A 27,635-nucleotide genomic window follows, 5' to 3' on the forward strand; every position below is an offset into this window, starting at 1 on the left:
CTCATCAAAGTGGTGTTGACAGTTTTCTTGGTTGTATTTTTTGTAGTTGCTATTTCTTTGGCACAAAAGCTTAATTTCCACCAGGCTGATTGCATTGTAACATTATATGGTTGATTTAACATAAATTAGAGAGTGTGTTGTTATTTATTTCAAACCGTGCTCGGCTGAGAGTTTTCATTATTTGAATTTCTTTTACTTTTAGCCTACTTTATTTTCGTGTGAACTGTCTTTGCACTGCTGACTAACCTGAATAAAATAGATAGGTTATTGTCTATGGATCTGCGTCTATGTTGACCAAAAATGGCCGCCCTCAATCACTGAATCTGCCAATAGTGTGCCTACAATGGCACTATATCGATGTTGACCCAAAATGGCCGCCCTCAACCACTGAATCTGCTAATATTGGGCCTACAATGGCACTACTTCTATGTTGACCCAAAATGGCTGCCCTCAATCACTGGATCTGCGTCTATGTTGACCCAAAATGGCCGCCCTCAACCACTGAATCTGCCAATAGTGGGCCTACAATGGTACTACGTCAATGTTGACCCAAAATGGCTTCCCTCAACTACTGGATCTGCGACTATGCTGACCCAAAATGGGTCAACATACCAACCACTCAACCACTGAATCTGCCAATAGTGTGCCTACAATGGTACTATATCGATGTTGACCCAAAATGGCCGCCCTCAACCACTGAATCTGCTAATAGTGGGCCTACAATGGCACTACTTCTATGTTGACCCAAAATGGCTGCCCTCAATCACTGGATCTGCGTCTATGTTGACCCAAAATGGCCGCCCTCAACCACTGAATCTGCCAATAATGGGCCTATAATGGTACTACGTCAATGTTGACCCAAAATGGCCACCCTCAACCACTGAATCTGCCAATAGTGGGCCTACAATGGTACTACGTCAATGTTGACCCAAAATGGCTGCCCTCAACCACTGGATCTGCGTCTATGCTGACCCAAAATGGGTCAACATACCAACCACTCAACCACTGAATCTGCCAATAGTGTGCCTACAATGGTACTATATCGATGTTGACCCAAAATGGCAGCCCTCAACCACTGAATCTGCCAATAGTGGAACTACAATGGTACGACGTCAATGTTGACCCAAAATGGCTGCCCTCAACCACTGGATCTGCATCTATGTTGACCCCAAATGGCCGCCCTCAACCACTGAATCTGCCAACAGTGGGCCTGCATTGGTGCTACATCAATGTCGACCCAACATTGGCTGCCCTCAGCCAATTACATTGACATTTGCATGGCACTTACTCTTAATACTTGGAGGAGGGGGAGAGAAAAATGATATTACTTATAGACTTTTAAGACACCTGAGACTTGACTTTTAAGCTCGAGTTTCATCTTAGTTTGCTTACATAAGGCCAAGGAGCCGGTGAGCAGCGGAGACAGCAGCAGGGCGCTCAGGGAGAGCAGGATGGGCAGGTGGCCGGCTGGCATCATGTCACAGATGACCTTTGACCTGGCTGGAGAGCCGCGGCCCCACAGGCTGGAGACGAGGGGTCGGCACACTGGACGTTTGGCACTCTGAAGGAGACAAAACAGAAGAATCCTGATGAGTATTGGCATTCACTGACAGACAGGCGAGATAAACACCAGTGTGTTAACATAGTTTCACCAGTCAACCATCAAAAGTTCATTCACAAGCTTTACCAGAACGTTCACTCTGAGCCTGTTCAGAGACTCCCAATTTCAGTTTTACACAACTCATAATTAGTCAGGCTTTATCACTGGATCTAGTCATTATTTACTTATCCACCAATCTTGTAATTACCAAGCCACTCATCAATATTTCAGACGGCGTCTCTTTGTTTTAGCCAAATTGCGATTAATCCCCCCGTCACCACTCTCTTTGCCTCGGGAGTCGACGGGTTGCTGTGTCTCTCACACAGACGGGGCGGAAACCCGGCGAATGTGCTTGTACACCATTTAATTAAAGATGGCAAGAACATCAGATGGCAAGATGGCAAGAGACGCGCAAACACGTGTAGTTGCTTTCGGAAGCACTCGCTCACGTCGAGAATGAAAGAGATGTTGACATGAAGCACTGAGACTGTAAAGAGTGACTGTGTCTTCTGTAGACGAACCTCCAGGCCTGTGTGACTCAATAAGGGTGTTCAAACAAGTCAGAGTCCAAGCTGGCACTTCTTTAAATCTGTGCCTTCAGGTTCTGGTGGAGTCGAGGAACTACTAAACGAACCGGCAAATGGCCAATACTAAATGTCTAATAAAATCAACTAGAAATAATAGCCACCACAACCACTATAGGCTAAAAGTGAATTAATTTTAAATAATAAATTAAAGAATAACTTGAGTAAAGTTTTTTTTTTTTTAGTAGATTAAATAAAGAGAGTGTCAAATGATGGCAAAAGTAATTTAACTTTAAATATAGGAAAAACAAACAGGTATAATAAAATATCCAATATCAGCCAATATGAATAAATAATAAAAATGTAATAATAATAATAATAATAATATGGTAAAAGACATAGTGCTGACATATTGTGAATTCTTAATAAAAATAAGCTAACAATTATTTTATAATGTTGTATAAAATATTATAAATACAAAATGAACTGATAAATGGCCAAATAAAATTAGACATAAAACACTAAATGCTCCAAGTGAATTTAGGCATCACAACATTATAAAATGTACAATATGAACAAAAATTAGTGTTAAGAATTTTAAATAGTACCTTTTTTATGTTTAAGTGAGTGTCAGATTATGGAAAAGATCATTTAAAATAAAAATAAGGTAAATTAGCAAGCATAATTAAATAATATCAACCAATATGGAAAGATAAATGAAATAAAATAATTAAAAATAAATAAACAATAAATTAAGAAAAGAAATGTCAGATGAATGGCCAGAAACCAATATGGACACAGACATGACACATTGTGCATAAAAGTAAATATTAACAATATTTCATATAATATGGATGGTATAAGATACAATTATAATAATACTGTTTGAAGAATTATTGCATTAGGCCTTTTTGTATACAATATATAAAAAATACTTATAGTAACTGTAAATGTAATGGAACTTCCAAAAGAAGTCCCAGATATTACAGTGTAACGCTTCATCAACACTGAAACCCAAACAGTCAAAATTCACAAAAAGCCAAGATCTCGACTGTGGGTGCCGACATAAATCACAGCAACAGGACCCTCTTGTTCGTTTCCCCAGAGGGCACGTGAGACACTTCAGACTTTAATAATAAGTCCTTTGTGTCTTCAACACAATAACACAGTCATCACATACACACGCGTGTCAGTCCCCACCGCTGTTTGTGCTCTTCTAGTGCAGCGTGTTAAGTTTCCAGAGAGGCTAGAAGTCATAATGCGCGAGTGAGGACCTAGTGACAGCTGGCTTGTCGGCTTTGGGTTTCCTGTCAACCTGCATGGAGACACTTGAAATTCCGCCCCACATAAACAATTGAAAGCGTCAGTCGAGGGATTCGATTCTAGAGTGCCAAAGCAGGCCAGGCAAATACCCAGACAAAGAGGCGGAATACGTCCGAGCTGATTTACGACGCTCCCCTACGCTGGCCGCCCAAGGCCCACTCCTAAACTAGCTCCCATTCACCATGTCTGGAGCGTGAAGTTTTGAAGTTTCATTGCAACAAGACAACAGTGCATCCTAATGACCTATATTCGGCCCCATGATAAAGCAACCGAGTTAGGACTGCTGATAAATGCGACCATAGTTTTGGTGCAATCTGTTATTCACAACAGAATACAGGCGTTCCTCGAATTGACTGCTCTCGATTCATGTTCCTCACCTTGGCTAGCCCTCAAAGGCTGGGAAAAGAGGCGCATTTCGACCGCACCATCATGCAATATGCACAAGGACCAGTGTGTATGAATTATTGAGCTGTACGGAGAGGAGAATGTTATGGACTTGTTGGGGAACGACGCTACACGCACAGCAACACTATAAACTTTTGCGTCTTGCCGTTGTGTTTTGGCATGCGTTCGCTGACAAACCGGGAATGTGTTGCACGCAAAACTCTACATCTCTGTGTTTTACACGTGCAAATAATCCAGGATTTTGAGCCGAGGAGATGCCTGAAGATTACAGCAGCGCAACCACTGACAGTCGGTCGAGTATCATTCTTGCATTTATGCGTTCTCAGGTCCTAAATATTCAGTTTGTCATTACCTCCGGCCAATGCCAATATGCTGTATGATTGTTTTTCCCTTTTTAATGGAGAGCACCAGCAGTCAGATGTAATCAGGGCTGCGCTCATGACTGGCTGGCTTCCTAATCCTGCACGTTTCCATGCATTATTAATGCTTATATGTTGGATTCAGCACTGAAACGGAGAGATACGGCAACAGACAGAAAAGAAAAGAGAGAAAGATTGAAAGATCTGGCATTTAAAACTATCAAACTGGGGTACAAGAAAAAATGCTTGCAGAAATGATAGGCGTGAAGAAAAAGGAAGTGCATGTACATTCTAGCACATAAACACAACATAAAAACATCTTCTAAATGAACGTCGCAAAGAGTCGTGAACACTTGGACCGTCCAAGTACAAGCCATGGCTGCGATGCCGCATTAAACGCGTTCGCATTAACGTGAGTGATGATTATGAAATCCGCAGTGCTGTTTATCCTCCCGGGAAACGCTGACAGAGAGACAGAGTTTATGTGCATGAACATGAAGTACGTCCTGGTTTTTGCAGATTGATGCAAGAATGCAAAAATCTAGTAGCAGCGCACGTCGACGAAGAAACCACCGCGCAGACACTTAGAAAACAAACAGATGCAGCTGCGTAACAACTGGCAGGACGGTAGTGTGTGTGTGTATGTGTGATTTTTAAAGCTGGGTAATCAGAAGAGGAAGCCAGACTGGAGTCCCCAGCGAGTCTGTGTGAGGGAAATGGAAGGAAGAAACCATGGCGAACGTCCAATTAAAACTCCCAATTAAGCGCCCCAGAGAGCGTTCCTCAATATAGAGATCAAACCGCTGATAGCGGCGCAACCGGGCGTGTTGGAAAGACATCGCACTACAACTTGTCTGCAACGTTCCCTGTAACCTCTTTAGTTACCTTTGACTAAAAGATATCTTAGACGACAATTTCCGCAGATTTAGAAACCAACTAATGCTGTTAGCATGCCTGCAAAGAAAGATTTATTTCACAAAGTTAATGTGCGCATTAGCGCATAAGTGCATGCATTTGAGGCTAATAAAAGGCTAATTACACCTCTACATTGGCCAAAGAGCCCAAAGTGAAGCAAAGATAATGTACTACCGCTTTTCTGCAATTCTCATGTAACCTCTTTCACTAAAAAGAAACAACAGGGAATCCGCAAGCCAACGAATGTTAGTATGCCCACAAAGAAAGATTTATTTGACAAAGTTAGCATGATGGGCAATTAACACTCTTCGCATGCATTCAAAGCCAATAGATGCTAATTACACTTCTACATTAGGTAAGGAGAAAGTGAAATGATGCACGCTGTGATCATTTTGCGCAAAGTAGTAATATGTCAGTACGCACCACTAAAATAAAGTGGAAGGGGAACACAGGCTCCGGATTTTTCACTAATAAAATGGGCCGGCTGATTATACACGCGCTAAAAATGTGATGGTTTAAAACCAGATTCAAGACAAAAGACCTCGGAGGGATCTCATAAAACAATGCCTCGGCCGTTTCTATTTACGAGCGAATGTAATATCCCTTAAAGAGTCCCTTGTAATGGCGCCGTTCCCTCCGTATGCTACAGGCACCGTTTTAAACAGAGGCCCTTCTGAATGGCTCTCGATTCTGTCCAATTATCAAGGACACACACTCCTCCTGCGGTCACACACACTTATGTGTCTGTCCGCCACAGTAAAGTGAGAGAGTTTGAGCACACACACACACATCTGGCTTTCATGTCAGCGCCAGATTTGACTGTGTAGTCCAGGTGGCTCGAGTTCGTGTGTGTCTCTCTTTGGTGTCCAAGCTGCCATTTTGAATTGCACACAAAGAAAGGCCAGCGGCAAAAAACACTATCATATTCAGCCAGAGGTGCTTTCACAATCCCTCCACCATTTTCTCTCCAGTTCTGAGCGTATAGTTGACACCTAAAGAAAACAATAAAAACCCAAGTTTGCTTAAATCACTGTGTGATATATAATGTCTTATTTAGTTCTTTTGATTTTGCCCCTTTTTACAAGATGTAATATAAGTCTCAGGTTCCCCAGAATGTGTGTCTGAAGTTTCAGCTCGAAATACCCCACAGATCATTTATTATACCATGTTTTAAAGGTCCATTTTTGAGTGGAAGGAAAAAAATGCTGTTTTCGTGCCTGTATCTTTAAATGCAAATGAGCCTTTACAGCTCGTGCCTCGGATACCAGGGACTGGGGTTGCAAATTAGCCTATTGGCTAGAAACCTTTTATGCAACACATTTACACGTTTTGTAATGGCTTTGCCTATGATAATTATGTATGTAATAATGTGCTCTGCATTGTCCCTGATAAATAAACTAATAAAAAAAAAAAAAAAAAAAAAAATACTCTGCCAAAAACTGTTTGGTCATCTCTTTCGTGGCCAGGCTCACGTGACATTGCAGTTCTTCGTCATCATGAAAGTTTATTATTTTAAAGCCATATCAGTCAAACTTCTGAAATATGGCTTTCTGAGCGCACACACCCGAAGCACGCGCACAGAAAGCTGGATGTCAGACAAGCCGTCCCGTGAGTATTAGGCTACGTTTACACGTAGGTGGCTATTTTCATAAACGGACATTTCACCCCTCTTCGTTTTCAAAAATAACATTGTGCACACGAACCTGTGTATATGCTGTCAAGAGCATGCCAAACCTGTAGGTGGCAGTGTAACGAGAAGCTCAAGCCCACCTTAGCCAATCAGAATCCCGAAAATAGTCACATTCTGTGACGTCGCTACCTAAAACTCCGGTTTTCTCTGTTTACATGCAAACGTGCAAACGAAGATTTTCAAAATCTCCACTCTGGCCGGAGTTTTTAGAAAGAATCGGTTTCATTGGCGAATCCTCCGTTTGCGTGTAAACGAAGGGCGCAAACGAAGGGAAATGTCTCAGTTTTTCAAAATAACCATGTACGTGTAAACAGGGCCTTAATCTAACTTCTTATTCGTGTCTTATTGCGCTAACTGTCAAATACACACAAGGTTATTTCAAAAACACACAAAGTTCACAAACGCAGTCGGTTATGTCTGTGAATGTAAACAGCGGGGAACGAAATCGCATGTGTATATTAGATCTGTGTATTAAAGTGAAAGCAGCGTAATACACAATAACTACTCCTGAATATGCTGTTAATATAAATCAAACAACAAAAAAACAGAAAATCACCCACTGCTCTTGGTTGAATAACTTAAGAAGAATACATTTCTTACTTGAATGATGCTGTTAAATGCTCGCTCAGGGGCGGAGCTAAGCTTTCCCGCCACCAGTTGTGGGCGGGGCCTGATCTGATGTGACGTCACATTGGAGCACGTTCCTTAACGGCTCATTCTGAGACACTGTTTCATATTTATGGGGAAATAAACAAACAGAGAGTATGGATTTTTTACCACAGTACACACTGTGGACACATGATTATGCTCAAAAAGAATATAAAAGTCACTTTTGCATAATAGGTCCCCTTTAAGGATTAAATTTGACTTGTGACAGGAATAAATAGGACATGTTCTTGACAGATTTTGAGAGATTCATCGTAAAGCCTCGCCATACACAGTGCCAATGTTGAGTAATCATTTGCATTTGCATGTATTTGTGGGAGAATTATGTAAATATGTTTTGCCAGTTCTATCCTCTCTCTCTAATGCTCCACACAGATGCATAACAATCACAGCATTATCAGGTGATTGCCTCTCATTTCAAGGCACACACCTGCCATTGCCGTCATGGCAGCAATCCACAGAGACACAGAGAAGACAGCAACGTCTTCTGTGACCAAAGCCTCCTGCCTTTGTGTTTGTTTACAGTGGCAGCGAGATGATCTACGGCTTTTCCCTGCGCTGCAGATGTGCCGTAGAGCCAAGATGAAATGTTTGATGAAAAATAACACACGCAGTCTCCACTTAAGATGCGTGGGTAAAAAACCAGGCAAGAGAACCAGGCAGGGGGCTTTTGCCAAGAAAACGTCTTTCTCCTATATCCTCTCCAAACAGCCCTTACATAATTCTGGAGTCTTGAGTACAAGCAGAACGGAGAGAGTGTATGTGTGCGCATCAGAACAAAGCAAGCGGTGCTTCACGCTGATATGTCATTCTGAGAAAACCAGGTGGCACGTTTGACCTTTGCGCATTCAGGGAGATAAATCCAAGAGTCCTTTCACTTCTGTGAGAGGAACAGACATGCTGCAATGCAGTCAAACACGGCACTCGCATGAAGTCAAAGCTTTGTGGATTTTACTTCTTATTTCTTAGCTTTGATGCCAATGTCTACATGCTAACTCCTAAACAGGGATAAAATAATCCTTTGGAAGATATTCACATTTAAACGTGACAGTCATGTGCACATTTTTGAATCATAAAATTCTCTCTATAGTGATCATGTCCCCTCCCCTCACTACTACCTGCAACCGATTAGCGATAGCAAGTAGCAAGTCGTGTTTCATGAACTAAAACGCCAAACCTTCAATGTGTCCATCCAAACTAAGGAAATTTGTCAACACAGCACCTTCAGAGTTTTTAAAATCCCTGTAAATGCAATTCTAAAAAAAAAAGCCGCTGAGCTCCTGGACACGCCCCTACTTGATGACGCACTGGAGCCCCTGAGCTCCTTGCCCCGCCCCTACTGTCGATGACGCACTGGAGCCGCTGAGCTCCTTGCCCCGCCCCTACTGTCGATGACACACTGGAGCCACTGAGTTCCTGGCCCCGCCCCTACTGTCGCTGACGCACTAGAGCAGCTAAGCTCCTGGCCCCGCCCCTACTGTCGATGACACACTGGAGCCACTGAGTTCCTGGCCCCGCCCCTACTGTCGGTGAGGTACTGAAGCCACTGAGGCTGGCCCCGCCCCTACTGCCGATGACGCAATGGAGCCCCTGAGCTCCTTGCCCCGCCCCTACTGTCGCTGACGCACTAGAGCAGCTAAGCTCCTGGCCCCGCCCCTACTGTCGATGACACACTGGAGCCACTGAGTTCCTGGCCCCGCCCCTACTGTCGGTGAGGTACTGAAGCCACTGAGGCTGGCCCCGCCCCTACTGCCGATGACGCAATGGAGCCACTGAGCTCCTGGCCCCGCCCCTACTGCCGATGACGCAATGGAGCCACTGAGCTCCTGGCCCCGCCCCTACTGTCGATGATGCACTCGCTGAGCTCCTGGCCCCGCCCCTACTGTCGATGACGCACTGGAGCCACTGAGCTCCTGGCTCTGCCCCTACTGTCGATGACGCACTGGAGCCGCTGAGCTCCTGGCCCCGCCCCTACTGTCGATGACGCACTCGCTGAGCTCCTGGCCACGCCCCTACTGTCGATGACACACTGGAGCCGCTGAGGCTGGCCCCGCCCCTAACAATATAACTAGAGCACATTCGCATCAGTTCGCCGCTCAATTGCGAGTTACTCTCAGTTCTATTAGTTACTACAGCCTACAGTTTGCTAGCTAGCTATGCCTTCGTCACGGAAATGCATATTACCTGGATGCGATCACTTACAAAACAGATCGGTGTCCTTATTTAAATTTCCGCAAAACAATCATATCAAGAAGAGGTGGATTAATTTTGTGAAGAGCCTTGATGGAGAGCTGAGGATCACCACCAACACCCGCCTCTGTAGTGATCATTTTACACAGGAGAGTTTTATAAACTTTTTTTATTCTGGCTCTGGAGGCTCAAACATGTTTGGCTTTGTAAAACCATTAAGCTGCTAGGAGCATCCATTCCGGCTGTAGCGGTGACAGTTGAGTGAGGCGGAGGCAGCTTTCCCACGAGTGGGCGTGGTTTCAGCGCAGGACACGCCCCCAGCGTTTGAGAGCAGAATACTGCTCGTTTTGATAGCTTATTTTCTTTACTTGGCAGTTTTTTACCATTCAAATTTGGCTGGGTGGCTAATAATACATTTTTCTGTGGTGTGACAAACTCAGAACACATAATTAATTTTGACTTTAATTTTCCCCTTAAATTTCCCGATCAGTGGACTGCTTTGGAGAGACAAGCATTGTTAAGCAGTGGGATATTATTAATTTTCAGTGTAGGACATATTGTCTAAAAGACAGGTCATTGAGTCTCTGACATCAGAAAAGGCAATTTAATTACAAACCTGGCCTTGCTCTGATCTGCATTAGTCCTTGAAAGAAGAATGACGTTAGGTTCTGGATTCTTGCCAAGCCATCTACATGCAATTCTTGCCCTTTAAGACTCAAGTAAGAGCTTTTCAAGGGCCACCCTAGAGGCAGAAATATCGGTGTGTATTCATATTCGGGACCCCAGTGAAGAATAAAATTGCATTAAGCGCAGGTGCCCCCTGGAAATTGGAATAGTTTTCTTAGATGGGTAAATAGCAGCTACGCATAGATGCTAAGGGATTGCCATATGGAATCATTCAAATCAGTGTAAATAAATTGTTATTCAGGGAACCTGGCAACCTATGATTCGGCAGCTGCTCAGGAAGAGGGGATGGTTCCTTTCAAAGGTGGACAATTATGCTGCCACTCACTGTTATTGGCGGCGAAGCCCGAGGTGGGGTGGACGGGGTGCATTAGCATTTCAGAACTGTGCATCTATTTAGGCTAGGTGTAACCACACTGCCGCAGGCAAGAGGTTAGTGCTTTACGCTGCAGAAAACATCCTTCTCTTGTGGTAGGAACCATTGAATTTCAACATGAATGCATTCTCCTGTCTTGCATTGATGGTGGGATTCAGTGCTTCCTGGTTTTTGGGCACTAAACTGAACAACACCGGTAGTTTTGTTGTGTGTAAATGCTAGGTTAGCAGCACCATAATAGCAAACCTGCTCTGTGTTGAGAGGTAGTTGAGTTAGTATTTTGCACAAATGGCACCTGAACTACACAAGTGGAGCTGTTCAGATTAAGAGCTCTTTCCTGAAGGATGCCAGCGCCCCCTTAGTCCCATTAACTGAAATAACTTCATTGTGCTAATTAACAACCCTGGGGTCAAATCATCACCTTGTTTATACACGCTTCACTCGACGGGGCCTGCTCCGAATTTGCGAGGAGTGGCACGCTAATGGTGGCCGTGGCAACAAATGGGGAATTCAGCTTTTTTCACCCCTTTACTCACCATAATAAAACCATTTTGCTGAAGCACGTTGACTCCTCACCACTGTAATTACATGACAGAGCTGTGGTGAGTGGGTGCAGGAGTGTATAATCACATTATGACCGCGACTGGAGCCTCGGGAGAAAATGCACCGAGGCAGACGTGAATATGTGCGAGTGAGGTAAGTGTCCCTGGGTTCACGACTGGGCTGAGTAGATGTGGTTCCCTCCCCTCAGCCTGCTGAACCGAGAGAACGCGAGTGAGATGTGTTGGAGACAGAAAACAGATGGCCAGGTTTGGGTTTGTGTCTCCTGTCTGTCACCTCCCTCCCGCCCAGTTTGAGAATAACAACTGGCCACTTTTTACGGCTATTATACAAGCTGCGAGGAGGAAGGGCAAACAGAGTCCCGGGAGCGCTACCACAAGCCCGCTTTCCCATTTCTCCATTCTCGCTGACTGGGCTTCTGAGATGCTGCAACAAGGGAGGAATTGTAGAACAAGAGTAGGGGTCAAAGGTCAGGTGACCCCACATACCCACTAGGAATGAGGTAGAGGGGTAGTTATCCTCAACTTGGGCAGCCCGAGATTCTGATGTGTCCCTGAACGAGCCATTGAGGAAACAGAGACTACGCTGTCTGCATATGAAAGTACCACTCATAAACAGGCATCGAAACACTAGGTGATTGTTGGAGTTTGACCTTACAAACAGACCATGAAGGGCGCGCAGTGTTCTCCGAGGCTTAGCGCTAACACTGTGTTGAATCAGAAATGCCTCAATCAATGCCCAACAAATCCTTCCCTTGCCAGCCCCAAAAAAATTAAATAAAGCTACCTCTTCGGACAACTGAAGATCTGCAGGAGGGATCAAAGGTGAGAGGTCAAGCAGCTGGTAAAAGCCCTTTTTTTAAACACGCAGCATTCCTGCACTCCCCGTTAGGAGACGTACACTGCCGTTCTAAAGTTCGGGATCGGTAAGATTTTGTATGTTTTTAAAAGAAGACTCACTAAGGCTGTAATTTATTCCTGTGATCAAAGCTGAATGTTCAGCATCATTACTCCAGTCTTCAGTGTCACATGATCCTTCAGAAATCATTCTAATATGAGGATTTGATGCTCAAGAAACATTCATTATTATTATCAATGTTGAAAACAGTTTTTCAGGATTCTTTGATGAATAGAAAGTTCAAAAGAACAGGATTTATTTGAAATAGAATCTTTTGTAACATTATAAATGTCTTTACTGTCACTTTTGATCAGTTTAACTCATCCTTGATGAATAAAAGTATTGATTTCTTGTATTTACCCCCCCCCCCCATAACATAGTGTTTAATGTTACAAAAGCTTTCTATTTCAGATAAATGCTGTTCTTTTGAACATTTTATTCATCAAAGTATCCTGAAATAAAAACTGCTTTCAACACTGATAATAATAATAAACGTTTCTTGAGCATCAAATAAGCATATTAGAGTGATTTCTGAAGGATCATGTGACACTGAAGACTGGAGTAATGATGCTTTGATCACAGGAATAAATTACACTTTACTGTATATTCACATAGAAAACAGCTGATTTACATTATAATAATATTTCACTGTTTTTTGTTGTTGTTGTATTTTTAATCAATTAAATGCAGCCTTGAAGAGACTTCTTTTAAAAACATAAAAAAAATATTACCAATCCAAAACTTTTGAACAGCAGTGTGCATGCTGGGATGCAAGGCTATTAAAAACAAGTTCATTCAACCCCTACGCTTACACGCGATAACTAACCGCAGCATAAAAAGATGCCAGCATCGCGTGCCACGAACAACCCTGTAGGCACCCCGTTCATGTCAGGCAACTGGCCTTTTTTAACACCATATCAGGCGTTAAGTCAGCGCCGCGTGGTGTGAGGTGTACTGAGCATGAGCGCAAGAGGCGCCTTCATTTCTTTATCTCTAAAGAGATCTGACAGGCCGCTGTGAGCTGCGAGACAGTACCTCTCGCATCAGCTGCCCTGCGGCCTCCAGCTCGTCCAGAGGGTTCGAGCGGTCAAAGAAATGACAAACACTCCCAGAACGAACAGGTAAGAGGATGACAAGTGCTGCACCGGGAGCCTCGCTCTGTCCTCTCGCAGAACCCCTCCATCAACAATGCTCAATTGACTCGCGTTCATGGAACAACGGGTCTAAATAAGGGAGGGAAAACGAGCTGAGTAAATCTTTACTTGCTCTGGGAAGGACGGAGAACGAGAGAGAACACTACGAGGTCAATCCAATCAATCGATAGCAGTGATGGGTTGAGGGAATTGACAGAGGGACGGTTTCCCGCAAGCAAGTCGGGCTGATTATACAACAATCAATTTTTCATTACTGTAACAATTGGCAGCGCTGACCGAAAACGTGCAATTGTGGGAACGCAAATCCAATACTATAGGTTCGATGACTTGTTAGAGATCCGACTATTAGCTAAGGTACACACAATGCTCTCATGAGATCTCCAATCAGATGTGGACAAATAGACTCTAATTCTTATCTTAGATACTGCTACTTTAGTTTCGAACCTAATATCGATACTCTGAGTAAGTTTCTTTGTGTGTACAAGGGAAGCAGAGAGCTTTTCTGTTCATTGCTCTCTAGGAACCCCCCCTTCTCCTTCACACACCGCCCAAGTCTGGTTAGTACCTGCTGAGCGTGAACGGGAATGTGTGGGCCGACTTAATCAAAATCACTCGCAAGGAATTTAAATACTTTAAATTAAGAAGCTGTGACGCTCTTTTCTCCCGGTCTCTCCGGTCCAGCCACCTGGTGCGTTGCGTCTGCTGATTATGGAGAAACGTGTAGGAGGAGGTGCCGGAGAAAAGCCGAACACATCAAGTGTTGAGCCTCCAACTGCGCTAGGAAGGAATGAAATGAAAAAGGACAACACAACCTCACGTTGTCTTTATTTTTGTGTCTTTATTTTGGCACTTGCCGCATGCTAGCTCAAAGCAATGGCTCCCTCAATAGGGGAAGGTTGTGTTCAAGGGGTGCACTCTTTTGTTATTGCCATTCCCATCTATTCCTCTGAGGCGGCAAAACCTTCGAGCACCTGATATGTGCGCTCTAGACCCTCAAGTGCACTGTGAAACGACACCTAAGGGTGGTTATGCGGCATCATTTAGGGGGGTGCTTGAATGTAGGCAGATTGTTAAGCCAGGATGGAGCTGTCAGGAGATAAGTGTGTTTGCTTGCTAAATATGTGATGCTAGTCCTTCGTTTCCATCTGTTTGGTTCTGAAGAGGAAGGGGGGGAGAAAGTACTGTGAAAAACGAAGAGGGTAAGAGAGAGCAAAAGAAGCAGGTTTTTGGAAAACCTGGTAAAAAAAACCTGAAGGCTGTCATTCCAGTACAGCCCAAGCTGTTCGGCTTTCGTCAGGCGTGCCCAGCAAGACACAGCCCGCTCCATATGGCTTGCTCGGATCTGCCATCTCTAGGGACGAAACTGACTGCGTACGTGCGTGTTGGGAAGAACGAGAGAATAAGTGATTGTGTTTCACTTTGAAATGCTCATGTTTGTGCAGAATATCAAGCCGAGTGTCGTTAACGCTGCCCAGTTCTGTCGAAAATAGAAGCAGACGTCTTTTCCAAAATGTATTTCCTCCGCTTTGTTGAGTTTCCAGAGCGCTTTAGAAACGATATCGAGTCCAGGAAAACTTTCCACAGCATACCTTGCTGAGGGAGATGCTTTCTCCCAAACCTAGCAACCTTGAGCGTATTCCCATGGTGAAAACGTGCGTTCCAGACAGACAAACCAAAGCGAACAAAGGTCTTGTGTTTTTATAACAACAACAACAACACCGCAGCAGACATGGATGTTCAAAACTACAAAATTTAAAGTTTATGCTTATAAAAAGTAGGTCACATCTGTAGACAAATAAAAAATAATAATATTAATAATTGAACAAATATGTTTGTGTATGTCCTATACACACAAACACGAACAAAAACATTAACATTCTTAATGCAAGGTTAGTATTAATGTATTAATATTAGGATTATTAATGCTTTTTATATTTAACACACACACGCACATATACATTAGGGCTGTGAAACAATTAATCGCATCCAAAATAAAAGTTTGTGTTTACATAATAAATGTGTGTGCACTGTGTATAATTATTTTGTATATATAAATATACACACACATGCATGTATATATTTAAGAAATATTTGCATGTATATACTGTATCTATATTTATACATAATTTATATTATATTAAATATAATACATACATGCATGTGTGTGTATATTTATAAATACAAAATAATTATAAACAGCACACACACACACACACAAACTTTTATTTTGGATGCGATTAATCGTTTCACAGCCCTTCATTTATAAAACATAATATAGAACCACAGCTTTGTGCATGGAAAACATTGTCTCTTCCTCCCTGATAAAGCAGGGGCAATAAGAATCGTGCGGACGTGTGCGTAGAGCAAGTGTAAATGGTAACAAGGCCCGAGGGGCCAAACAGACAGGCATTGGGGATTATAGAGTGGGATTGAATAAGCTCGTGTATGAAACACACATGAGAGAAACAGCGCGGGGAGCCCTGTTTACCAGAGCAAGCTATTCCCCGGAAGCACGCGGGAGGAGGTTGCTTACACACAGGCAGGGAGTACATGTTGGATCTGGATGAAAACAGATTTGGCTGGAGTCACGTAAAGATGATAGACTAGAACAAATACACTCGGAAAACAAAGGTGCTGCCCGACGGATCAAATTATGGGTAGCTTTCTGCATGTGCAAGACATTTAGAGGGATGAATGTGAGGCGCCACTACAAGAACGCTAAAGAACATTCACATATTGCGCAGCCAATAAACTCAACCTTCCTCTAATTTTATCCAATAAACTGTCACACTACACTGTTAGATCTCCAAAATTAAGTTTTATTTGAGGCTCAATTTGACTTTGATTTGGTCACGCAGCTACTAGAACGGAATTACTGAGGAAATAGGGAGGGAAAAGTTCATAATAGAATACTGCGCATGCAAACTATAGTATGCATACTGTAGAAGCAATATCAGCCACCGTTTTTAACATCTCTTTCTTGACCCATTTCATCAAATTTCAGACACATAATATGGATTTAAAAATGCTTTTTTTAAACTTATGTCCCACTTGTTGAAAAAGAAAATCATTCGACGCAACGAGCAAATGTCAACAATGCAGCGTACAGGAATAACTTCTGTTTCACATGCCATTTTAAGAAACTAGTATTCCACTTCAAACATGCTATTTAAAAAACAGTATGTAGTATGCAGTACACAGCTTACAGCACAATTTTTAGTAACTTGTAAGCTAGCATTCCATTTCGAACACGATATTTAAAAAAAGGATGTAGTATGCTGTACACAGTATATACATGCTATTTAAAAAAAACTAGTATGCAGTATATAGTTTTTACAGCACACATTTTTAGTAAGGAGTAAGCTAGTATTCCCTTTTGAACATGCTATTTAAAAACAAAATAGGATGTGGGATTCAGGCAGAGGTTTCATGTGTTTCACTTGTGATGTGCTTCCTCCCTTTGTTCTTTTCTATTCATTTGTTCTGCATTATTCCTGTAATGCCAACAATTGCAATAAAATTGGATGTAGTATGAAGTACACAGTATATACAGCACAATTTTTAGTAACGAATAAGCTTGTATTCCATTTCGAACATGCTTTTAAAAATTAGTATGTAGTATGAAGTACACAGTTTATACAGCACAATTTTTAGTAACATGAACGCTAGTATTTAATTTCAAACTTCCTATTTAAAAAAAAATAGTATGTAGTATGCAGTACACAGTTTATACAGCACAATTTTGGGTACATTAAAAGCTATCATTTCATTTTTAAACATGCTATTTTTAAACAAATAGGATTAAGTATGCAGTACACTGTATATACAGCACAGTTTTTAGTAACAAGTAAGCTAGTATTCCATTTCGAACATGCTTTTAAATAAAATAGGATTTAGTATGTAGTACACCAGCACAATTTTTAGAAACTTGAACGCTAGTATTTAATTTCGAAAATCCTATTTAAAAAATAGTATGTAGTATGCAGTACACAGTTTATACAGCACAATTTTTAGTAACATGAACGCTATCATTTCATTTCAAACATGCTATTTTTAAACAAATCAGATGTAGTATCCAGTACACAGTATATCAGCAAATTTTAATAAAGGATAAGCTAATCTACAATTTTTAGCATGCTATATATAAAAAAAGGATGTAGTATGCAGTACACAGTATATACAGCACAACTTTTAGTCAGGAGTAAGCAAGTATGCCGTTCTGAACATAGCTCGGTGAGTGTGTGCTAAGAGCTAGATTTAGTATGTGTGTGAGAGAAAAGGATGGGGTCAGTAAGAGTGGAGTGCAGCCGTTCGCCATCGCTCCCCGTGGAAATGTGAACCAGCTGTGGCATTCTGGGGGCCGATCTGCTGGGGCCGATAACACTGGCCCTTTTGTCCATCTGCCCTGACTTTCTGACATTCTCCCACTCGCTCTCCCTCTCATTCTGCATCCCTCGCTTTCGCTCCAGATTTCTCACTCAACCGCCACTCGGCTAGAGAAAACAATCTTCAATCGGTAAGTGGGGGCTCTCGGTCTCACACACGATTGAAATGCAGTCACAGAGACACAATACGTTATAAGCAAACAAACGGAAGGCATGCGACACAAAAGAGGCCTGATGGGTTGTTGAAGGAAACAGACAAAAGGTGGCGGTTTAAAAAAAAAAACTATTTTCCATCAAAAACAACAACAACAAAACAGCCAGGGAAACATCCAAGAATTGCAAACCCTCTGCAAAGAAAGTCAGTCTAAAAACGACATAACACAAGACATAAATAAGACAAAGATAAGAAATGAAACAGAAGTCATCTGAAAACTGAGCTAAATTGCTAGAAAACTGCACTAAACTGTTGAAAAAAGCTGACCCCCCCTGAGAGTCATTGTATAATTCACATACTCGTTTCTGTGACGAACAGGAACAGACTAGTGTTAGCAAGAGATTAGCAGCCTCACCGAAATGACGAAGCTTTTGTTTACTCTCCACTCTTATTAGTTTGCAGCGCAGATAATTGCCGTTGCAGAAGAGGCTTTACGAAAAACAAAAATCCCACATTCCGTGTCAATGCGGAATGTCCATTCGGTCGACATAAACTACCTTTCCTCCCTGCGCTAGGCAGCCCCCTTCCCAGCATTCCACAGCTAAAATAAATAACCAGACTCTGAATGGTATTTTAATGAGAGTGTGGGAGTGGAACTGTTAAGCGCAGCTCTCCGCATGCCAACATCTGAGCCCGGCCTCCCTTTATGCCGCTTACAATTAGTTAGCTAATCAGCAACCACTGTGAGAGAAATATCTTTTCATAAACACAATATGATAGGGACAATCAGGCTAGTTGGAGCAAGCTACAGCAATGACAACAATATGTGCGGGGTGCACTTAGCGGTGGCTACGTACCCTTGGAAGGAGGGTGTACGCTAACCTTTAAAGAGCAGGTTAATGTATGGAGAGAGGTTTTACAGCCAGGGATGAATTCATTACAGTGACAATCTCAGCTGACTTGCCATTCCAACCTTCTGCCTATAAACCTGCGGATGGCATTTTGAAACCCTCCGGTTTTAACCTTAATCTAACCGTCGTCTAAGAGGAGACATGTGAATATCAATTATGTACTGAGAGGTATCAATGTCAAACCGACGGTCCGAGCTGCATGGGTTTGTTTGGGGCAGTCGTGGCCTAATGGTTAGAGTCAGACTGGTAACCCGAAGGTTGCAGGTTCGATTCTTAAAACTGGCTGGAAACGATTGAGAAAGGCACCCAACCCCCAATCGCTCCCCAGGCTCCACAGCAAAATGTCTGCCCACTGCTCCATGTGTGTGTCCACAGTTTGCAGTGTGTGTGTGTGTTCACTACTCACTGCTCCTAATGTGTGTACACTAACTTGGATGGGTTAAATGCAGAGGACAAATTCGGAGTATGGGTTACCATACTTGGCCTTCACATGTCACTTTGCTTTTCATTTAAGCTAGCGTGTGTTGCTGTAGCGGGGAGTCTTGGTTTGGAAGTTTCACGCTAGCTTAACACAGTTATTTCATCATCGACTCCCTGGGCCTAAAAGATAATCTAAGACTCCTTGCTTGGGATTTTACTGTGGGTTCAAGAAGGTGGCAATGCGGTGGCGGAGATTAGTCCGCATGAGATGTTTCGGGGAGCCTTGCGGTCGAATTTACTAGGATGTTCCCTGACAGCAAGCTTGTTTTAACTAAACGGCCACCGTGTTGAAAGCAATTAAGGCCGCTGTTGAGAGCAGCGTAACAGTTGTTGTACCATGAATGGCAAGTCTCCCGGAAGTTCCATTAAATCCTGAGGTGGGAGTCTGCAGGTTACACACATACAGAATGAAAGGGGGATGGCTGAATCATTCTCTGGAGAAGCGGGAGCCGCCAATAAATCTTTGCCTATGGGAAGTGTCACTGATCCTTCTTCAGTTACTCGAGCGTGATACGCCACTCACGTTTGCATCCATTTGCAAGTCAAGTGGCTCACTTCACATTCAGCACAGACAGGAGCGGCGGATAGAATCTCCCTAGGACTCGAGACAACATTGATTGATAAAAACAATATGAATACATTCAAAACATGGTTGTTTATGAACGGTTACAAGGAAAGGAGACTTACAGGTAAGAACATGCAAGCTTGCAAATTAAAGAACGCCTCACTGACGTTCAGCTTTCACCTACACAGCATACGACCCCTGACAGAACGGTCTAGCCTTATGTGACCCCGGGGCACCACGGGAATTCAAAACAGCTTAACAAACAGGTAGATTGTGCATTCCATAAGGAGAAAGTAGTCACCATATTCTGGGAATTCCCTGGTCGAAGGAATTGGCAGTTTTAGCAGTGGCTAAAATGAAAACAATAGACATGTATTGGCAGATTGAGGGAGAGAAGAAATGAAATGATAGCTTCTTGAAAAACCCAAATTCCTCCTATTCCTTCAGCTCCTGTTTCATCTCCACCCGAGGCGAAGGCTAAAAATAGACGGACTGGGAAAACTCACTTTTAGCCCCGTAACTGTGGAGAACTTGGTCTGACACTGAGCTGATGGGGTGGAAGTAGAAAAGAAAAAAAAAAAAAACATGGGGACGTGGAGTGGCTGTCAGCTATTCTGGGTAATATTTTCTACAATTTACCGCATATTCATATAGGAGAGAATCTATGGATTTCAGACACAAATTATGTTTCAAATAGAGTTTATGGGAGGGTGCTGAAACTCCGCCCACATGTTCAGACTTGCAGTCTGGTTTCAGTCAAGTGTTCGGTCAAAGGTCGGGTGAGTCGGCGCTCTCCATGGCAACAACAGAGAAAAAAAATCCATGCCGAAGGGTTGTTTATACCCGACCCTCGTCGCCAACTTGGCAATTGCTCTTTTTAACTGTCCATCATGGGAGTAATCCTGCCATTCCCTGTGACCCGCACAACTCTGGAAAGAGAGGGGGCCGCATGACTTCCTGTCTGCCGTTGGATTCTGAAGTTGAAGGGACACATAAGAAGCATGAATGGGGACTTCAAAGCCTCTAAGAAGAGGTGAATGTATTTATAGACAGGGCTGGCGGTAAAGTTGGCAGTAGTGCTGGAGGGGCGTCTAGAATAAAGAGCAGGGTTGCCCTGAAAGAACTCTAGTGCCTGCTGTGAGATAAAAATAACTCGAAGGCAACCGAGCCCCAAACTGATTAATGGCTCCACGGTACAATTGAGCATCTTGTAAACAATGGATCCTGGGCTGTGGCTCAACAAACGTGAGCTGGGAATTGCCCTGTTGGGGTACAAGAAGCCAAAACGGTTATGTTTTAGGACAGATACATCCAAACAATTTTAATGAGACCAACAAAAGATTGTATACTAACTTTCCAAGGTACCATCAATATGAGACATCATTTCAGATTAACTAATGCGTTTCTGAACTAAATTATTTACAGAGACAATGTAGGACACACATGTTTTTAACCATCTGGAATTGATTTGAATGTGAAAAATGTTAACATACCAGAATAGAGTCAGATGGTTATAGGGAAGGGGTTGAAAACTTGATTCTTGACGTCAGCCAAAAAGAAAAGTTTTAGAGCAAGTTATCACCTTTGGCTATAATATCACAATGGCAAACAGATGATTTGGTATTTGTGTGGGTAACTGGATGTCTTCTAAAGCCCCTCACGTCAGCTGAGCTACAGCATACATACAGTCTGTCTATAGAGTAACCATATCCGAAGAGGAGACCATGACAGAAATCTATACTGGAGCTGGACAAAACCCTTACACACTCAGAAATGCTTACAAACTCCATCTCAGACACTCGTCTAGATGAAATATGCATGAGGCACTTTAGCTATTTCCATGACACACTTGACTACCATGTACCTTGACTTGTCTGTTGAGAAGACAAAAGATTTGTGAACTTTTGCTACTAGTGAAAGGACAGGACCACTGGAAAAAGGGAACGAAGCATGAAGAATGCCAGAACTGAATCTGCATTTCCCAAACCGGCACCACAGGTCAACGTGCCTGGAATAATAACCACGGCTCCAATGACAAAGGTTTGTACTCCTTTATAATAGTCGGATTTAGCACATTTACTCCGTCCGCCCCTGATAATCAGCTGAATTTTGTACTATGGTTCTTAATTTGCAGTAATCCAGACAACATGTCTCTACGTTCTGATGACTTTAAAAGCAAAGTGATTCTGATCACATTCACTGGAAAGAGATTAATATTCAGCTGCCGGGCTTATCCGTACTGTTGCTCATTGCTAACTGAATTTAAGAGGGCAAATGTCAGCCGTCTTTGATATTTATCATCTGGAAACCCGAATGAAGCTCATAACTGCCATTCTGATGGCAGGAAGGAGAAGACGTGTAAAATAAATGAGGTCAATCCTTCAAAATTAGCCAGGCACATTAAATAAAATGTAAAACTAGAATTGTTCCAAATTGGATTATAAGGTGCATTTCAAATAAAAATGAAATAAATAGCATTATATACAAATAACATTAAAAAAAACCTAACTATTTACAGTTTTTTTTTGTTACGAGGTGAATTAATTTACAAATACACATATATTGAGTTGTTACTCCGACTTTTATGCTTCATGTTTTCATTCAGAAACATTGCATTTAACTGCAAACTGCAACAAAAATCAGAGCAAAAAATGGCTTAATACTAATCTCACAAAAAGAGAACACATACTTAGGTCTATAAATCAGGAAAAATCACTGACTATAAATAAAAATACATGCAGCACCAAAGAATTTTGCACCTGGCTTTATCATATGTTCAGATCTATCTTTCGAAAATGTATGCAAAATCGTGCATATTCAATGAGATAATGCATAATTTGCATAATTAAACATAAAATTTCTAAACCTTGCAATACATTTTGTTTTATATACTTGTGCAAGTAATCAACTGAGGAAGTTTCATGGTGATATCTATTATTTTAAAATTTTACCCTATTCACGTGTAGTGTAACTGCAAACTGCAAAAAAATAAAAAATAATAATAATATTCTCACAAAAAGAGAACACATACTTAGGTCTTTAAATCAGGAAAATTCACTGACTAAAAATACAAATTCAAGCATGAAACCATGCGTGTACCACCACAAGCATGTCTGTGTTTAAAGCAGCACCCTTCCCTTATCTTTGAAAAAATCCACCACTTCTAGGACAAAGCAATCCATTGATGATAACTACTTTCATGCCTTTTAAATGAGCATCCTTTGTGTCACCGTAATCGAATTTCACTTCTGTTACTATTTTCCAGCTTGAACGGCATCCAAGAAGCAGGAGGAAACCTCACGACGGGTTGTGAAAGATCCGACCGCACCAAGCTGGAATCCGAAGGCAAAATAAAGAAAACAAGCCGGAGAGAGTGGAAGAAAATCAATAGCCCTCCTTGAGCAGCTCCACTAGACGCACAATTATTACCGTTATGCTGGATGTTTTTAGTGAACACATACACTAGGAGGATTTCGCTTCAGAATAAATAAATAAAACATCACTAGAAGGCACAATTTCAAGTGCAAAACAATAGGGCCAAGGACATAACCCAGTGGGACACCTGTGCTAATCATAAATTATTTTAATAGTAGTCTTGGGAAGTTACAAAATTCCTACCATGATAATAGATAGTTTAGCTCTAGCCTTTTATAAATAGCACATTTTTCTGGCTAGTTTGACTTTTTCCAGCTGCGCACAACGATCCCCAAATTTTCACTTTGCCCACACAGATGTTTAGGAAGTCACCATGCTGCTTCTCAAAGTTGTTGGAACTTTCCGGCGGGAAGATTCAGATGTCCCGCATGGAGCTTATCACAACATGGCAACGGACATCAAACGCCGTTCTCAGATGGGAAGAAATGGTAAAATGAAAGGCGCCAAACATACTTGGGATGCTTCCTTATTTGGAATCTGAAAGAGCGCCGCAAACCTTTGGCTAACAAAGATGTTGTTCCCTAGACACTTAGACGTTAACAATATTAGCTTGGGCAAATTACAAGCATGCCACCATCTGAGTTATCAAAGCCCCGTGTTTGGGTCATAAGACACCCTGATCTTGTTGTTTTGGTGAAGCTAACATTTTTAGCAAGGAAAATACCAACCTAGCTGAAGTGAAAAGAAAATGAATTGCAGGGACACACAATTTGAGGCGATTGCTAATATGTGTGTCAAGGCTCTAGAGGAGTGCTGGGATTCATTAAACTGGCATGTACATGTCAACGGACGCCAAACGACACCATCCGTATCAGGCTCTTTTGACTTATAGGATTAGTTCACTTCAGAATTAAAATTTCCTGATAATTCTCCCCCAAGTCATCCAAGATGTTCATGTCTTTCTCTCTTCAGTCGTAAAGAAAGGAAGGTTTTTGAGGAAAACATTCCAGGATTGTTCTCCATATAGTGTCTTCAATGGGGTCCAACGTGTTGAAGGTCCAAATGTGAGTTTCAGTGCAGCTTCAAAGTCTCGACACGATCCAGCCGAGGAATAAGAGTCTTATCTAGACAAACCAGCGGACATTTTATAACAGAAATAAACATTTATATACTTTTAACCACAAATGCTCGTCTCGCACGTCCACGACTTCACACATTACGTAATCACATTAAAGATCACGCGTGACGTAGGTGGAAAATGTAGAGCGATAAACTCCATCTCATTTTCTCCTTCAACTTCAAAATTGTCCGACATCGTTGTTTTACCTTTGGCCGTTTGACTTAGTCTTTGCACGTTCGCTTTATAAACACTAGGTCGGTTCTTTCTCCTATGTCCCGCTTGACCTTTCAACGTGATTACGTAATGTGTGTCGCATCACAGCCAGTGCAAGATGAAGTTTGTGGTTAAAAAGTATTTAAATGTTTATTTTATTTTATAAAATGGTGGATGATTTGTCTAGATAAGACTCTTATTCCTCGGCTGGATCGTGTCGAGACTTTGAAGCTGCACTGAAACTCACATCTGGACCTTCGACCCGTTGGACCCCATTGAAGACACTATATGGAGAAAAATCCTGGAACGTTTTCCTCAAAAACCTTCATTTCTTTACGACTGAAGAAAGAAAGACATGAACATCTTGGATGACGTGAGGGAGAGTAAATTATCAGGGAATTTTCATTCTGAAGTGAACTAATCCTTTAAGCCACTGCTAGAAACGTCACTGAACACATAGCAACAGCTAATTGACCACATTAGCAACCGTAAAGCGTCTGTAAAAATGTAGTTCGGATGTGCCCTTTCGTATTCTGTGGCCACTTTTAATCTTAATGCACTGAGATTTCTATTTCTGTTTCCACTCATTATCTTTTTCTGCATTTCCTTTTCTTCTTTTCGGCGGATATGAGTGCATAACATACACTCACACGCTCGCCTCCTCATTCCACACCGACCGGAGCTCCCCGCCAGCACACACGCTGTTGCCTTCAGCGACACACGCACACGCATGAACAACAACAACACACACACACACAGGCATGAACAACACCACACACACACACACACACACACACACACGAATCCCAACAGATCATTTCATCATCTTGTAGTCTACACACAGCATTAGGTCATTTGGACTCTCTTTCATGTCGTCGTAACACACCTCTCACGAATCAGCCCTAAATGATCATGACGCACACACTGCCGTTCAGATTAATAACAAGATTTTTTATGTTTTTAAAAGAAGTCGCCTATGCTCAACAAGGCTGCATTTATTGGTGTAAAAAATACAACAAAAAACAGTAATATTGTGTAATATTATGACAATTTAAATGAATTTTCTTTTATGAATAGAAAGTTCTATTTCATTTATTTGAAGTATAATATTTTGTCACATTATACATGTCTTCACTGTAACTTTTGATCAATTTAATGCATCCTTGCTGAATCAAAGTATTGACTTATTTTCACCCCCCCCCCAAAAAAAAACATTTAACAGACCCCAATCAACTTCTGAACATAAATAATGTTACAAAACATTCAATTTCAGAAAAATACAGTTCTTCCGAACTTTCTATTCATCAAAGAATCCTGAAAAGGGTTATACATAATAACAGAAATGTTTCTTGAGCATCAAATCATCATATTAGAGTGATTTCTGAAGGATCATGTGACACTGAAGACTGGAGTAATGATGCTTTGATCACAGGAATAAATTACACTTTAAAATATAATATAAATTGGGTTCTCATTACGTTTTAAAGGCACAGATCTCACGTTTCTTCGGAGCAGGAACTATTAGATACAACTGCGACATCATGGAAGTGACATCATTCGGAGCCTTTAAATCAATGACATCCTGAGAACAACAATTTCCGAACGATTTCCTGTTGAAAAATAAAATAAAGTGCCTTTTTAAAAAAGGTAGAACCCTATTTGGTGGAAAGTGTCTGCTGAGCCTTTGTATTGATTCATCCGGGCATTGACTTTATTTAGGAAAAACTGCAGGCCGGCTTTAATTAGGAGGTGACAGAATATCGGCGCCCGTCGCTGGCGCTCTGATAATTGAGTGTGACTCGGCGTAGGGTGGATTCAGCTTCATCCCGAGCCGCTCGGATGAATGTGGCGCTGGACATCGCCGGAGGACACAAATAGATAAATGTACCGTATACAGCCATTGTTCACTGGTCACACTGTAATAAGCCGGACGCCCATGGGAGAGTGGATCTATTCCTCTGCCACTACACATATATCACCCACTAGCACACACTACCACTACACACTCCACTGTGAGCTGCAGCGTTTACACGCGCGATAGACACGCAGCCAGAGCTAAAGCCGAACGTAATGACGCTACCTTCTAAGACGCCTCATTTGGGCCGGATCACAGGACCGAGTCTCATGCAGAACTGGCAGTGGATCTCTTCAATGTGGCCAGTGTTATCATGCACACACTGAATGCGGAAAACTACCAACAATAGGTGCTAATTAAATCATTCAAACTGGACAATTACGTTTAAGTGTGTATTTAAGTAATATGTAAAAAAAAAAAATAATATAAATGTATTTTATTTTAGAATTTTTTTTTAAATATTTTCTTAGAAAGTATATATATATATATATATATATATATATACACAAACAGAAAAAAAATTAATTTCACTGAATTTGCTAAAAAAATTAATTAAATCCAAGACGGTGGATGTAGCAAATTAAATCTTGATAATAAATACGCAAAATACCGAAAACTACCAAAAAAACTACAGCTCGTTGTTAAATCATTCAGATTTTTTCAATTTTAAAATCAATTTTAATATTTTGAAAAATAATTATTATTAAAAATGAATAAATAATTAATATAATTAAAATAAAATATATTATCTAATGTATTTATTTATAAATATATTATATAATATAATATTTATATTTGTGAAACCATTTATTTAACCATTTTTTTAAGTTTAATTGCTTATAATTTCTTATATAATAAGAAGGTCTGAAGGGGTTGTTAGTTCACATATATATACATACACTCTAAGGTGAACAAACAACCCCTTCAGACCTTCTTTCATTGACCCTTTGTTAAAAAAAGAAATATTAAATACACAATAGCAGATGATGTGAAGGAAGCACTGGTTATAGACACGAGTCCTGATCAGAACCGGTCACTTCTGAGGTTCAGACGCCGTCTCAGAGGTTTTGTGACAGAGCTCAAGCAGAAACGCAGGCCTTCAGAAGCCGAGCGTCTGGTTCTGACCTCTGAAACGCAGCGAGATTAAGCCCACGGTGAATCTACGGAGCACGAGATTATTAATACACGGCTTCCACATACACACACCTCCTCCACACGAGCAGCCGAGTCTCT

At 41.7% G+C, this 27,635-nt stretch overlaps 1 protein-coding gene across 12 annotated transcripts in view; it reads right to left on the bottom strand.

Moving 5' to 3' along the window:
- ptprsa (protein tyrosine phosphatase receptor type Sa) overlaps positions 1 to 27,635 on the bottom strand; it is a 215,315-nt gene that overhangs the window by 123,444 nt on the left and 64,236 nt on the right. For all 12 annotated transcript variants that reach the window (XM_081383767.1, XM_081383772.1, XM_081383770.1 and 9 more), the window contains one exon: positions 1,393 to 1,561. In XM_081383767.1, coding sequence (XP_081239893.1) covers positions 1,393 to 1,477 — 85 coding nt within the window. In that variant the 5' untranslated portion in view covers positions 1,478 to 1,561. The remainder of the gene's footprint in view (positions 1 to 1,392; positions 1,562 to 27,635) is intronic.

This window comes from Scardinius erythrophthalmus, assembly GCF_964197995.2.
Source record: "Scardinius erythrophthalmus genome assembly, chromosome: 14".
In the NCBI taxonomy this organism is placed as follows: domain Eukaryota; kingdom Metazoa; phylum Chordata; class Actinopteri; order Cypriniformes; family Leuciscidae; genus Scardinius; species Scardinius erythrophthalmus.